Source organism: Haliotis cracherodii, unplaced genomic scaffold, assembly GCF_022045235.1.
Source record: "Haliotis cracherodii isolate W230 unplaced genomic scaffold, xgHalCrac1.p SCAF_12, whole genome shotgun sequence".
In the NCBI taxonomy this organism is placed as follows: Eukaryota; Metazoa; Mollusca; class Gastropoda; order Lepetellida; family Haliotidae; genus Haliotis; species Haliotis cracherodii.
The window spans coordinates 28,656,323-28,672,252 of NW_027266267.1; the positions used below are offsets into that span (position 1 = coordinate 28,656,323).

The following is a 15,930-nucleotide window of genomic DNA, read 5'->3' on the forward strand; positions in this document are numbered from 1 at the left end:
ATCATGTTGTTGGACAATTACCCATGCCCCTCTAAAAGGCAGAGCTAAAAGTCCAACACCTTAATTTCCCACAAGCTCTGTTAGCCTCCTATTTCCCCACAAGCTCTGTTAGCCTCCTATTTTCCCACAAGTTCTGTTAGCCTCCTATTTCCCCACAAGCTCTGTTAGCCTCCTATTTTCCATCAAGCTCTGTTAGCCTCCTATTTCCCCACAAGCTCTGTTAGCCTCCTATTTTCACACTAGTGGCACAGGAAAAGTGTCCCTAGTCAACCTGTACTGTTAATTTGGACAGTTTGTTTGTTATAATACGCTGCTCGGATCAATATTCCAGCAATATGACGGCGGTCTGTAAATAATCGAGTCTGGACCAGCTCTTTCAGTGATTGACATCATGAGCAACAATCCACGCAACTGGGATACAATGATATGCATCAACCAAGTCAGCGAACTGGACCATTCCATCTGTTAGTTGCTTCTAACGACAAGCATGGGTTGCTCCCACTGTTAGCCTGGGTCTTCATTGTGATTCCTACAGGACTTATGATGGGGAAAATTGTAGCTGCACATATATCATACATGACTCAAAACAAGTCTGTGTGTTACTGTATGTCACTTCAACTTACGACAGTTACAGCATCAGTCCCTTAATCGAGGCCTGGTTCTCATACAAAGTGTTGATACAACATAAAGCAATTACAACTCGCTCACTAAAACCTCACCATTAATAGAAGTATGCTGTACTGAACAAATATAGTTAGGGATGATCATTGTTTGGGGGAATATTTTTTTGGAGAAAACACAACTTTATGGATAACCTCTTCTTGTTTATTGCACATAGCAGATACTTACACCGTTATCACGCTCTTACTTCCTCAAGCTCTTCCAGAGTTGTTTTAAAATGTAAAGATCATAAACATATTTCATAACCCCAAACTATTCTTGTTCAGTTTATTTCACCAGACCTATAATATCAGCAGTTGTGACTTCAGCTGCAGGTTCAATGAAGCAAATCAGCAGCATCCAGCCAAGGGAGTTGTCCCTATCTGAAACATACAAAGCCGTCCGTACAGTATGTCAGGTATAGAACTCGTTACACAGTGTCAATTTTTTCTCAAATAATTGTTGTGTAAAACCGTTTAAATTTTCAATTAAATTTAGGTATGAGACAAGTCTTAAAACACCATCAACAACTCTCCATTAAATAAGCATGTTATTTCAACACTAGAATACAGTCATACATTCAGAGATCATTTTCAAGCTACTAAACTGATGCTATTAAACAAAGGCTGTTAAATATCTCCCATAACGAGTGATCCAAGTGTTTCCAACAGGCGCAAGTCCCAGCAAGATCTTAATATGAAATTGCAAATTTGAGGCATCAAAATGACATGCAGGATGACTGCTATATTTCATCACTTTTTAACATCCATGTACCGTACTAAGTGCCCTCTTCCAATTAGCGTCCCAACGCCACCTACAAAGACGGAAACTTTACAGGACTGTCAGTATTTTTTTGCATACACTAGGTTCCTGATTAATTGGCTTCTCATACGGGTATGCAATCAGAAATAGGCTAACTACGTACAGTGTTGGTATATTACTGGGTTTTTAATGCGTATTCATATTAAAGCAACTCAAAATTAACTTGGTTATGGCAGTGTTTAGCATACCTGTCATTTGCTGATAGAGCTGTGTCCTAGCTGAATGAGGTGGGGGTGGGTTTGAATCCCAGATTTGTTCTGTATAAGAACTGTGGTTTGTCAGTATTGGGTCTTACAGAGAGCATTTGAAGTAAAATAAGAATGCCATTAGGAACCACAGCCTGTAGAAGCTGCAGACCCTGACTCAACGAAGCACTTGGTCTGTCAGATGTTAATATTTTGCAGTTGACCAAATTCAGTGTTTAGCATACGTGCCTGCCCGACAGTCCGAGACGGTCTATTTTGCTGACAGGTCGTCAGTTTTGAAAAGTTGCATGCCTGATGGCTGGGAGATAAAGTTACTAAGTTGACAATCCACCAGTCAACAGTACCACTCTTATGTTGACCCTTTCGTTACTTTTGTTTGTTAGTCTAAAACATTCTGGACTGCCAACATTTAATGGCGATTTTTGGTGCATATTGTACATAAAATTTGATAAATACACAACTGTTCTAGATCTCTGTCAAGGCCTCAAATGAAATGGCCAGCAGGCGGTGGAGACGCCCTTTAGGCTCTACCCAAACCTCTGTGAACAAGGAAGATTCTCGCCGTACAATTATAACCTGAGCTTATGAAACCAAACAGAAATTGCTTGGCTTGAGAATGGGGGCAAAAGTTTCAGCCCCTTTTACATTACCTGCACCAATTCCCTGAAGCACTTGTACAATCCCCACGACCTATCCTCCACACTGCCAAAGCCACGGCACATCCCCAGAAGCTCTCGTACAATCCCCACGACCAGCATCCTTCCACCGGGTCAATAGTCAGCTACAGCCTCCACGACTCTCTCAGTCTCCCGCACCAAGCCATTCTGATCAATACTCCGCTCTCCGTAGTAAAACCAACAATCGTACCCATATCTCATGAGAAGTTAAAAGCTTGGCTATTTAAAAGCCAATCTGTTTTTGTCCAGGTAAGCACCGAATCACGAGGGAAAGCTCGATCCGGGAATGTGTACCAGTCTTGTATGCCGCTGTAGTAGTACGAGTGTTCATCGCCTCGACTGCCATTCATGCACAGCGCCCCCTATTGGTAGTCTGCAAGCTGAGCGCCATTCTGTAACCGTGTTCGGTTTAGTTTGAACTAGTTAAAGTGATACTCATTTGTTATTTATATGTACAGATTCCACTGAATGGACATGAACATGCAAACCCACATCTTCTTCTACAAACAGCTTCTATGTTTATCTCCAATCATATTTCTAAACTTTGAATTTTAGAATTTGATACAAATACATGCAAATTTTAGTGTTTTTGATAAAATACTTTCATGATGAATACAACATGATATCTAAAGTTCATCTATTATCACGGATTAATATTAATGCCTTTTGTCTGCGAGTCCCAGCTGTCTGTAATAGTGTGCGCTACACCTTGGACATAATGGGTCACATATCTGTGAATAGTTTACGTGAAGTAGATATGAGAAATAATAGTTCTAAATTATTTCCAAATATCAACTGATAGCTAGGCACCAAAAAAGTTATGGATTATGAATATTTTTGGAGATGTATTGTTGAGAAGACTGAGTGAGTTTCTTCAAATGTGTATGTTGTATAATAATATGTCATGATCTAAAACTATTTTTGTTCAGTATATACACTTGTTTTTTAATCTGAGAAAAAGACCTTGTGAATCATCTGAATCATCTGTAGACTGTGAAATAATCAACTACCCAGACAAACACCACTTGGGTGATATGTGTAGAATGTGTTTTCAACACCTGCGATGACAACATGTTCTTCTTGAGACTTATCACAATTGTGAAACAATATTAACTGAAGTTGGTCTCGGCTCCGGAGGTCGAATTAGGGCTGATAAGATAGAAGTTGAGGAATTATGTAGACGTGATGACAAATTATTGTCGATACAATAAACTCAAAACTGTCCCCATGTCAGAGCCGCCATTACTGACATGTACCTTAACAACAACAGCGCCTGATTTTGTTCAGGAATACTGCATGCAATAGTATTTTGTGACCCTATGTTAAAAATAATCTCCCTTAAAGTCAGTTTGAAGACTGTTGTTGAATTAATAGCTAGATAAGTTTTGTTTGAAGCTCTGTTTAAATCCAAACACCCCACCCTAACTCACAGCCCCACCCCCACCCAGTACATAGCGCTGTCTAAATCCATACACCCCACCCAGTACAAAGCTCTGTCTAAATCCACACACCCCACCCAGTACAAAGCTCTGTCTAAATCCACACACCCCACCCAGTACAAAGCTCTGTCTAAATCCACACACCCCACCCAGTACATAGCTCTGTCTAAATCCACACACCCCACCCAGTACAAAGCTCTGTCTAAATCCACACACCCCACCCAGTACATAGCTCTGTCTAAATCCACACACCCCACCCAGTACAAAGCTCTGTCTAAATCCACACACCCCACCCAGTACAAAGCTCTGTCTAAATCCACACACCCCACCCAGTACAAAGCTCTGTCTAAATCCACACACCCCACCCAGTACAAAGCTCTGTCTAAATCCACACACCCCATCCCCACCCAGTACATAGCTCTGTCTAAATCCACACACCCAACCCCCACCCAGTACAAAGCTCTGTCTAAATCCACACACCCCACACCCACCCAGTACATAGCTCTGTCTAAATCCACACACCCCACACCCACCCAGTACATAGCTCTGTCTAAATCCACACACCCCACCCAGTACAAAGCTCTGTCTAAATCCACACACCCCATCCCCACCCAGTACATAGCTCTGTCTAAATCCACACACCCCACCCAGTACAAAGCTCTGTCTAAATCCACACACCCCACCCAGTACAAAGCTCTGTCTAAATCCACACACCCCACCCAGTACATAGCTCTGTCTAAATCCACACACCCCACCCAGTACAAAGCTCTGTCTAAATCCACACACCCCACCCAGTACATAGCTCTGTCTAAATCCACACACCCCACCCAGTACAAAGCTCTGTCTAAATCCACACACCCCACCCAGTACAAAGCTCTGTCTAAATCCACACACCCCACCCAGTACAAAGCTCTGTCTAAATCCACACACCCCACCCAGTACAAAGCTCTGTCTAAATCCACACACCCCATCCCCACCCAGTACATAGCTCTGTCTAAATCCACACACCCCACCCAGTACAAAGCTCTGTCTAAATCCACACACCCCACACCCACCCAGTACATAGCTCTGTCTAAATCCACACACCCCACACCCACCCAGTACATAGCTCTGTCTAAATCCACACACCCCACCCAGTACATAGCTCTGTCTAAATCCACACACCCCACCCAGTACATAGCTCTGTCTAAATCCACACACCCCACCCAGTACATAGCTCTGTCTAAATCCACACACCCCAACCAGTACAAAGCTCTTTCTAAATCCACACACCCCAAGCTGAACTCACAGCCCCACCCCCACCCAGTACAAAGCTCTGTCTAAATCCAAACACCCCACCCCGACTCACACCCCATCCCCAACCAGTACAAAGCTCTGTCTAAATCTACACACCCCACCCCAAGCTCACAGCCCAACCCCCAACCAGTACATAGCTCTGTCTAAATCCACACACCCCACCCCAACTCAAAAGCCCAACCCCCACCCAGTACATAGCTCTTTCTAAATCTACACAGCCAAACCCCACCCAGTACATAGCTCTTTCTAAATCCACACACCCCACACCCACCCAGTACATAGCTCTGTCTAAATCCACACACCCCACACCCACCCAGTACATAGCTCTGTCTAAATCCACACACCCCACCCAGTACAAAGCTCTGTCTAAATCCACACACCCCATCCCCACCCAGTACATAGCTCTGTCTAAATCCACACACCCCACCCAGTACAAAGCTCTGTCTAAATCCACACACCCCACCCAGTACAAAGCTCTGTCTAAATCCACACACCCCACCCAGTACATAGCTCTGTCTAAATCCACACACCCCACCCAGTACAAAGCTCTGTCTAAATCCACACACCCCACCCAGTACATAGCTCTGTCTAAATCCACACACCCCACCCAGTACAAAGCTCTGTCTAAATCCACACACCCCACCCAGTACAAAGCTCTGTCTAAATCCACACACCCCACCCAGTACAAAGCTCTGTCTAAATCCACACACCCCACCCAGTACAAAGCTCTGTCTAAATCCACACACCCCATCCCCACCCAGTACATAGCTCTGTCTAAATCCACACACCCCACCCAGTACAAAGCTCTGTCTAAATCCACACACCCCACACCCACCCAGTACATAGCTCTGTCTAAATCCACACACCCCACACCCACCCAGTACATAGCTCTGTCTAAATCCACACACCCCACACCCACCCAGTACATAGCTCTGTCTAAATCCACACACCCCAACCAGTACAAAGCTCTTTCTAAATCCACACACCCCAAGCTGAACTCACAGCCCCACCCCCACCCAGTACAAAGCTCTGTCTAAATCCAAACACCCCACCCCGACTCACACCCCATCCCCAACCAGTACAAAGCTCTGTCTAAATCTACACACCCCACCCCAAGCTCACAGCCCAACCCCCAACCAGTACATAGCTCTGTCTAAATCCACACACCCCACCCCAACTCAAAAGCCCAACCCCCACCCAGTACATAGCTCTTTCTAAATCTACACAGCCAAACCCCACCCAGTACATAGCTCTTTCTAAATCTACACACCCAACCCCCACGCAGTACAAAGCTCTATCTAAATCCACACACCCAACCCCCACCCAGTACAAAGCTCTGTCTAAATCTACACACCCAACCCCCACCCAGTACAAAGCTCTGTCTAAATCTACACACCCAACCCCCACCCAGTACAAAGCTCTGTCTAAATCTACACACCCAACCCCCACCCAGTACAAAGCTCTGTCTAAATCTACACACCCAACCCCCACCCAGTACAAAGCTCTGTCTAAATCTACACACCCAACCCCCACGCAGTACAAAGCTCTGTCTAAATCCACACACCCAACCCCCACCTAGTACAAAGCTCTGTCAAATCTACACACCCAACCCCCACGCAGTACAAAGCTCTGTCTAAATCTACACACCCAACCCCCACCCAGTACAAAGCTCTGTATCTACACACCCAACCCCCACCCAGTACAAAGCTCTGTCTAAATCTACACACCCAACCCCCACCCAGTACAAAGCTCTGTATCTACACACCCAACCCCCACCCAGTACAAAGCTCTGTCTAAATCTACACACCCAACCCCACCCAGTACAAAGCTCTGTATCTACACACCCAACCCCCACCCAGTACAAAGCTCTGTCTAAATCCACACACCCCACCCAGTACAAAGCTCTGTATCTACACACCCAACCCCCACCCAGTACAAAGCTCTGTATCTACACACCCAACCCCCACCCAGTACAAAGCTCTGTCTAAATCTACACACCCAACCCCCACCCAGTACAAAGCTCTGTCTAAATCCACACACTCATCCCAACATCCACATCCAAATACATGGAACACCATGTGAAGCCCATTCTTGTTTCCTCTGAAATTACATGCTGGAATACTGCTAAAAGCGTCATAAAATAAAACTCGTTCTTCTGTAAAGTTTAATTAATTCTCAAGAAAAAGTATCAGTTATGAATTTCAAGCATCAAAATCAATTTTCGCAGCAGATAACCAAAATAACTTACTGTTGTAAAAAAGAATTCCCCCAATAAAGAAGGCTTTAAGTTTTTCAAATCACCCTGTGCTCCTGACCACTGACACTCTCAGCAAACCAGGAAGTCCCATCGGCTGATGCCAGACAAGCTCTCCCTTTGCTATCCTCTCATCACAGAGTCTCAGCCACACCCTGTGCTCCTGACCACTGACACTCTCAGCAAACCAGGAAGTCCCATCGGCTGATGCCAGACAAACTCTCCCTTTTCTATCCTCTCATCACAGAGTCTCAGCCCAGTTTCAGCCAACGATTTATGACCAACTTGATAATTTCCACATTGTTTTAGATAATAAGCCTTTATTATCATTTCAAGAAGTAGCTTAACATATTACAGCGTTATGAAACTTGAGACTCAACCCTGACGTGACCAACCTACAGCCACGATTATGGCGGTTATATTTAATACTGATAGATTCATTAATCAATTTCAGGGTCGACTGGTGGCATTACCGTCACCGAGACTCGAGTCTGTCAGGTCGCGGAGTTACTCTTACAACACGAGCTTCGAGTGCCATTTTGATGTGACCACATCGACAGTTCTTCAAGATCAAAGCTTCTGTGCTATCGTAAAAAGGAATGAATCCAGCTCCGCCTAACGAGTGCAATGATTTAAGCACCGCTAAGTGCTGTGTTCAAACTATGGGCCAACACTAAAGCAGCCATCATGCTTTGGGGGATTCTCTCAGATGTGTACCAAATTTGCATAGTGGCGTCGGTTAAGTGTCTGTCTGTTAGGAAGAGCATGAGCCTACTGTCAATAGGTTTTCAGGAAAATAGCATCCGAAGATGAATCCGTATAGCAGACATCTTTTAAGTAAGGATAGCACTTTAAGTCAAACACATGGTAAAAGACGGCAGGAAGGACACTCTTCTATTGAGGTCTCAGAGGAGGGGATTCCAGTGTAACACTGTACCACTCAGATGACCCTAGGTTAGGACCATTAATATTTACCTCCTTGAATGACTTTAAAGATTGGTGTTAGTTTTGATTAACGAAACTGCTGCTTTGATGCATGTAAAACAGGACAATGATAGAAGAGGGTAATATTGATCAAACAGGAACACATTGATAAACTGGTTATTTCATCTGTTGCATTATAACATAATCAAACAACCTGGTACTCGAACACCATACCACCTTACCGATCTTTACAAGCTGTGTGCAGCATCTCACACTCACGCACACACACACGCCACACGCATGCATGCACACACACACACCACACGCACTCGCACACCACATGCACTCGCACACCCCACACGCTTATACAAATGTCGCTTTCAAGATGGCACCCTTGTTGTAAGAACACATGATGTTTGTTTGTTTGATGTATAAGGCCACACTCAGCAATATTCCAGCTATATTATGATGGGTTGTTTTTAAGATAACGTTTGCTTATGTGAGTGAGTGAGTGAGTGCGTGAGTGAGTGAGTGAGATGTTTTACAGTTGTTCATGTGATTGGTGACAAAGTTGTGAACATTCAAAAGTGTCCGAAGACCCATAACACAAGGATATTTAAACATCCAAATAGACCTTACCCAAGCAGTTTGAATATACCCAAAGAATAACATGAACACCCAATGAGACTGTGTACATGTGAGTGGCCTATGCTTCACTCAAATGCAAGGCCTTTTATAATTTCCGGGTTTGAAAACTACACTTTCATGGCATTTTGTAACAAAGATAATAGCCAAATTAAAGTCATAATTTCTTAAATTTAGCACAGAATCACCCAAATAGAAGTCATACATAATTATCATGTGCATGGCTGGTTGGCCGAAGGCACAGGGCCACATTGGTAATTTTCCTTTGTACAAGATCTACCAAATACTCAAGGAAGTAACTCTCAATCTATAACTAAAATAGATCTCATCAATGATCGGCTGCAAGTCTTTTTTGACAGTTCAACAACATTTTGATGAAAAAGAAATGACAACATAAAAATATTTGTCCAAAGTAACTATGATGAAGTTTAACTTCAAGGCTTTTCATGCTGTTTTGGTGATTTCAAATACACAATCTTTGGTAAAATGTAGAGATCAGGTACTCTCAAAATCAAGGCTATTTCAAGAAAACTAAACAATAATCCAGAACGTTGATAACCAGTTTTACCTGAGGGTTTTTGGCTCAAACCAAGACCTTATAGCGCGATTGGTTTCATTGTTTGTGAAGTGGTTCTTACGTGCGGTCATTGGAGAGCGTTGTTGAATGACTAAAGGTGATAGCATCCTGTCATCATGTCACACTTAGGCTAAGTGATGTCAGAACACAACAGATCAGGGCATTAAGATGTTTTCTCCATGGCAACATGATATCTAACATATTCTCCCCCTTGTGATGTGACATTAGTAAGAGAGCCAATCTACTCTGTGTGCGTGCGTGCGTGCGTGCGTGCGTGCGTGCGTGCCTGCATGCGTGTTGTTCAATGCAACTCTCTGCAATTCTAGCTATACTACACAAATGAAGTTAAAGAACACCTGATTTTTTCCTATTATTATAGTTAATCTGTTGTGTCATGTCTTGTCGTAATAATAAAGAATCAGGTGTTCTATTGAGAAGTTTTGCTGAAGCTCAAGCTGACACCTAAATTCAAAAGACGAAGCTAATGGTATACAGCTATATCAAAATAATATAATGATAGAAATTCAGTTTGCTCATATCAATCTCATCCGTCTATGTGAAAACATCTCATCTTTAAGCACCTCCTTTGACATTTTCTGTTACTACATATAACTGTTCCGATGACACACCCACAAATCAGTTAAAAGACAAAGTTGTTGAGCAAGGGCTGACAGATATTCAATTTGTAATACCCAAAGCAAACTGAGGCCTTACAAGCTGTCACATTGATAAATAGTTAATGTCAAACTTTGTGACCTCAAACTGATAGGTTTATAACTGGTGCAGATGGTATTACTGGATGCTTGTAATTGTCCTCTGAGCCAGACATCAGCTTCACAGCAACACCTGTGGCCCAGCGGAAAGTGTGTTTGTTCATTTAGTTTATAGTAGAGTTTCCTTCCGATGAATAAAATGTGGCCATGAGGGAGTGATTGAATTTGGTTTAACACTTCCCCGAACTATATTTCAGTTAAAAAAGTGTGTCAAGGGATGAGAATGTTTTTTTTCCAAAATATGCTGAAAGTTAGCTGGTTTAGGGGAAGTGGAAAGTCAGTGGTTTGATCCCTGGCTGTATTGTACCATAACACGAGTCTGCTCGGAGTCAGTATACTTTGTCTGAAGGGGGTATTCATGTTAAACAGCGGCATGGTATCTCAGTGAGCTAGCACTATAAAATCGGCATTAGTTCGAACTAGTACAAGCAGCCACACACATGCATGCACGCACGCACGCACGCACGCACCCACGCACGCACGCACATGAATGTCGCTATTCAAGAGCAATAATCTTGAACTAATAGTTAAAGCCCATTTCACCTCACCTCACCTTGCCTTACTATTAAATATACTTTGATATAAGGACATTGTACCACTGATGTGTATCACATGGCTGAGGCTTTGATAAATCACCTATTTCACTTCAGACAAATGGATAATTCAATACCACTGTAAGCAAATCAGTGAATATATGTGTGAAATCTATACTCCTGATGTGTAGAAGACAACTGTTTGGTTTATCCCTCTAATGATATTCGTTGTGACAGCTGGGCAGATCAATGTAGTGGCCAGTAATGTCAGATGGCAGAGAGACTGTTCATGTCTGCCACAGACGGTGTGTCTTAGAACAGAGCCCTTACTGTCATCAGTGCCCTTCTTCAGTCATACAGCAACATATAGGCTGCCTTAATCACTGCCTTCCATCTTCATCAGCCCCTTCCTCCTCCACCAATGTCCCTCCCACCTCCATCAGTGCCCCTTCCATCTCTACCAGTGCCCCTTCCATGTCTACCAGTGCCCCTCCCTCCTTCACCAGTGCCCCACCCTCCTCCACCAGTGCCCCTTCCATCTCTACCAGTGCCCCTCCCACCTCCATCGATGCCCACCCCCTGCTCCACCAGTGCCCCTTCCACCTCCACTAGTGCCCCTCCCACCTCCACCAGTGCCCCTTCCATCTCTACCAGTGCCCCTCCCACCTCCACCAGTGCCCTTCCCACCTCCACCAGTGCCCCTTCCATCTCTACCAGTGCCCCTCCCACCTCCACCAGTGCCCCTCCCACCTCCACCAGTGCCCCTTCCATCTCTACCAGTGCCCCTCCCACCTCCACCAGTGCCCTTCCCACCTCCACCAGTGCCCCTTCCATCTCCACCAGTGCCCCTTCCATCTGAACAATGCCCTTCCCACCTCCACCAGTGCCCCTTCCATCTCCACCAGTGCCCCTTCCATCTGAACAATGCCCTTCCCAATCTCAATCAGTCCCCCCCCCCCCCCCTTCTTATTCCTTTTCCCAAATGAATCTTTCCCCTTTTTCTCTAACATCCTTACTTTTCTTGGCCATTTTTTCCCTTTGCCTCCGCCAGTATGGCCTCGGACAGCCTGTCGGGGATATCTGCCAATGATGTCTATATACTGCTAGTCAGGCCAGCGTGTCCATCCCGTCAAACAACTACATTTTCCCTCTCTCTGTCTGTGTAGATTATTGAACAAGCATGCTCTTCTGTTGCAGGCAAGCTCTGGCCTTGGAAGATCATGTCAGTGGGTGAATGACTACGGTTAATTTGACGCCCCCGACGTTGAATATAGAAATGATCGCGCTGACGTTGCTGCGAGGAGGAATCTACAAAAGCGAGCTTCGCAGCCACCGCCACGATCAATATGATGAATCAGCACTATTACGGACGTTTGCAGTAGATTGGCCTGGAGACAGCTGTGTCCGATACTGCCGATTCAGCAGTGTGTGTGTAGGGATATTCAACAGTACCAGTGGTACCATGTGATACGATACGTATCCCCATCCCCAGTGAGGGTCAATAACTTGGAGTCCACCAGCCTGGACTTGCATACAGCACTGTTTTCAGTAGATGTCTTGGCGTATGGACGGGGAAAAGCTGATCTTTCTACACTAGAAACTCTACAAGACTTGGGCCATGGACTTTAGCCTAAACAGCGTTAGAAACCTAGCACTAGTCTTGTAGTCCTTGCCGAAGTGCCAATAATTAAGATATCATACAGACTAGTAGAAATTGGCCATATTTAAGGGTTTCGCTATATCATTTTAAGGACTAGTGGACTAAATGTATTTCTACTGCTACTAAAGTTGCTGATTCTGTGTACCCATGTTTACTATCTATATACATTAATCAGCAGGAAATAAACAGAACAACATCTATTTGTGGAACACAAGTTGTGGAGGTTGGTTCTTCCTCTTAAGAACTGTCACATTGAGAAATGAATGTAATACATATCTGCAATGGCTACAGGATATTGGCTGCCCTACAACATGGCCATGAATAGCCCTACTGTTACTCCAGTCTTCTATTGATTGTGATAGTTGATACAAAGTAACTGACCATTCGGGGGATTGGATGGGATGGAGTGGGTGGGATGGGATGGAGTGGGTGGGATGGGATGGAATGGGTGGTGATTGGATGTGATGGAATGAGTGGTGATTGGATGGGATGGAATGGGTGGTGATTGGATGTGATGGAATGAGTGGTGATTGGACGGGATGGAATGGGTGGTGATTGGATGTGATGGAATGGGTGGTGATTGGATGGGATGGAATGGGTGGTGATTGGATGGGATGGAATGGGTGGTGATTGGATGGGATGGAATGGGTGGTGATTGGATGGGACGGGAGGGAATGGATGGGGATTGTAAGGGGGATTTAAAATAATTTGTTTCATAAAATATTGTTAGAAAACAATTTTGCCTCAGGTTTATAAACAAAACTCCATGACAGATGTGTGTTTCCTTCCTTCAGAGAAAAAATTGTCTTGAAGCAGTAACCGAATCAACACTCACATCGTGAATATTATTTTTTCTATCCTATTTATATTTGTATTCACAGAGGACATAATCATCATCTGCTTCACAACTGCCAACCACATTGTAAAACTTTCACTTGCTCATAAAAAAGTGGCGAATACTCCTTAGTAAATGTGTGTTTTAATAACTTCGAAACGTCAAGATGTCTTCCAAGCAATTCCCTGCATCACAGATGGCATGTTGTCCAGATAATGGTGAAGTCAGCGGCCTGCTCCCACACCAGCTCCATCAGCACGGATCATTCACGACATCGTCACAACTCAGAACTGGCAAACAACCATAGTCCTCATTACAGCATAGAAAACCATCACAACCTGAGAAAGAATGATGGTCACATACCCTGAGATGACTGTGACAGTTGAGCAATGAGTTCGGCTGGCTCATCCATGCTGTGGCAATCATTGATATGATGTGTCTCTTCCCGGTCATGTTGAGACGCACTAAGCCTTCAACACTTGCCATGTTCAGGTTGTGTTCCCCGACCACCCAAAGTTTCTAGAGATTCATTCTCAACATTGAATCTCTAGAATTACCAATAGCTTCAAACCTCCTCTTTATGTGTATTGGGGCTTATTTGCCAAATGGCAATATTCTAGCATTATTACACTTTTGTTCTTCATTGTTTACCGTTGCACTCAGCAATATTCCAATATATGAAGGCGGTCTGTAAATAATCGAGTCTGGACCAGACAAACCTGTGATTGACATCATGAGCATCGATCCATGCAATTAAGATACGATGACATGCACCAACCAAGTCAGCGAGCCTGACCACCCAATCCTGTTAGTCGCCTCTTACGGCAAGCATGGGTTGCTAAAGACCTATTCTGTTCCGGTCCTTCATTGGTAAGGGTTTTAAGCAGCGGAGACACCTCACTGAATGTACTCCAGTGCAACGTGCCTATCAAGGAGGATCATGTTTTGTCAGACAGTTGCAACTCCAAGGAGGTCAGTAAGGTGTTGTCAGCAGACATTCCAGATTTCCTTACCCTCTACAGAGCTTGACACAAGCAGACTCACAGAACTACACTGGAACAAACCAGGTGCCTGGCCTGTATAAGAGGAACTAAGTTGGCAACACAAATATATTGTATTCCCTTGGAAAATCTCTAATCTGGCCTAACTTGACCTTCTGTCTAATGGACTGTGACGGGCCATGGTTGTCAGCAGGACAGAGCAGTGAGGTGGAAGAGCTGAGGCAGGGTATCAGATTACTGGATTCTCCACAAACTGTCTGTGATTGTCAAAGGCACTGTAGCTCACCGCACTGAACTTACTGAAGGAGCCAGTGAGTGATTGAGTCAGTCAGTGTGTGATTCCGGATGCCATGGAAATGTCAAAAGAGGTTTCACTGGTCACTATCTAGCCATGCTTCTATTAAAAAAACTCTTTTTGTCCCTCAGTCAGATATTTGACAGCCTTTGTACAAAGATATCTCAAGCTGTGGACTCACCTGTGTTATCTGTCACCATGACAACCAGGTAGACCTTGAAGACTCTTCATCCTGTAAGCAAGAAAAGCATCAGTTAAGAGTCTGCAGCAATAGTGATGCAGCTAATCGTCTCACCAAATAATTATTTTCAAATGTATTTCCAAAATGAACAAAGTAATTATATCACAAGAAGATATTTCCAGAGCTGACCAATTGGAATGTCTGGTCTCAGGTACAAATACAGAAGGTGTGCTTGCATTTACAATGTTTATTAAACAAGCAGCCACAGGCAATATCATTGGTATTTGACAGACTCACATGGCTATCAACAACATATCGGTGTTTTCACTAAATACAGAATCACTTTTAGTTTGTTAATGCCACATTTGGAAATATTCAAGCAATATGACAGCGACCAGTGTCTGTGACATAATGGCGAGTAAATCACCAGTTAAAAAGTCAGGTGTCATGCATACCTATGCAGTCAATATCTTAAACATGACACTGGTCTATTCACCACCTAAAGACTCTAGTGTCTTGCCTACCTAAAGTCAGTGTCTGACACACAATACGGTCTATTAAATGGACAGGGATTATGATATCTAGAGATGTAATGAAATACAAATGTCAATCTCTTGATCACTATAACTCTCAGTCATAAGAGACAAGACTCCTTAAAGTAAGACACCACCACCACCATCAGTAACTAAATACAACGTAATTACACCATGTGTTTCTCTTTAGAATTAATGTTCTTATAATGAGGCTAGCATTATACTGAGGTTATGCTATGTAGGGTTATGTATATGATACATCAGTTATTGACTGGTAATATAAATAGATCAACTAGAGTGCTGAGCTATATAGGTGATTGCCACTGCTATACAGTAGCTTGTGTGCAGGGATGTATACACTTGGTGAGTGTTCAATATTTCTTGGTGTATACACACTGTATACACTATAGCGACAAGGTTGACGATTATATATACACAACAAAGTCTGCATTTCATAACAATCAAATAAATGTACTGCTACACAATAGCGTAAAGACTGACATTTTCAAATTGTTGAAAGACATAGCCTGTGTATTTCTTTATTTTATAACCTGTTTGCTTGGATTTTCAAAACATTCTAGCATATCAAACCAAATGAAGCTGTAATACCGAAATTGAG

At 43.6% G+C, this 15,930-nt stretch overlaps 2 protein-coding genes across 2 annotated transcripts; one reads left to right on the forward strand and one right to left on the reverse strand.

Annotated features, from left to right (window-relative positions):
• The first annotated feature begins 1,071 nt into the window (after positions 1-1,071).
• On the forward strand, positions 1,072-7,562 carry LOC139457263 (serine/arginine repetitive matrix protein 5-like). Its single transcript, XM_071238669.1, has 4 exons — positions 1,072-1,078; positions 3,761-5,109; positions 5,319-6,119; positions 7,431-7,562. The coding sequence occupies exons 1-4, from the start codon at positions 1,072-1,074 to the stop codon at positions 7,560-7,562; spliced, it is 2,289 nt and encodes a 762-aa protein (XP_071094770.1).
• A 3,643-nt stretch (positions 7,563-11,205) lies between these two features.
• Positions 11,206-11,661, reverse strand: LOC139457265 (uncharacterized). Its single transcript, XM_071238670.1, has one exon. The coding sequence runs from the start codon at positions 11,659-11,661 to the stop codon at positions 11,206-11,208; it is 456 nt and encodes a 151-aa protein (XP_071094771.1).
• Positions 11,662-15,930: the final 4,269 nt, after the last annotated feature.

Coding starts and splice junctions, on each gene's coding strand:
- LOC139457263 (XM_071238669.1), top strand. Junction 5,110..5,318: donor CACAGCCCCACCCCCACCCA/GTACAAAGCTCT, acceptor AAATCTACACAG/CCAAACCCCACCCAGTACAT. Junction 6,120..7,430: donor CACAGCCCCACCCCCACCCA/GTACAAAGCTCT, acceptor TGACACTCTCAG/CAAACCAGGAAGTCCCATCG.
- LOC139457265 (XM_071238670.1), bottom strand. CDS start 11,661: ATGGAAGGGGCACTGGTGGAGATGGAAGGGGCACTGGTGGAGGTGGGA.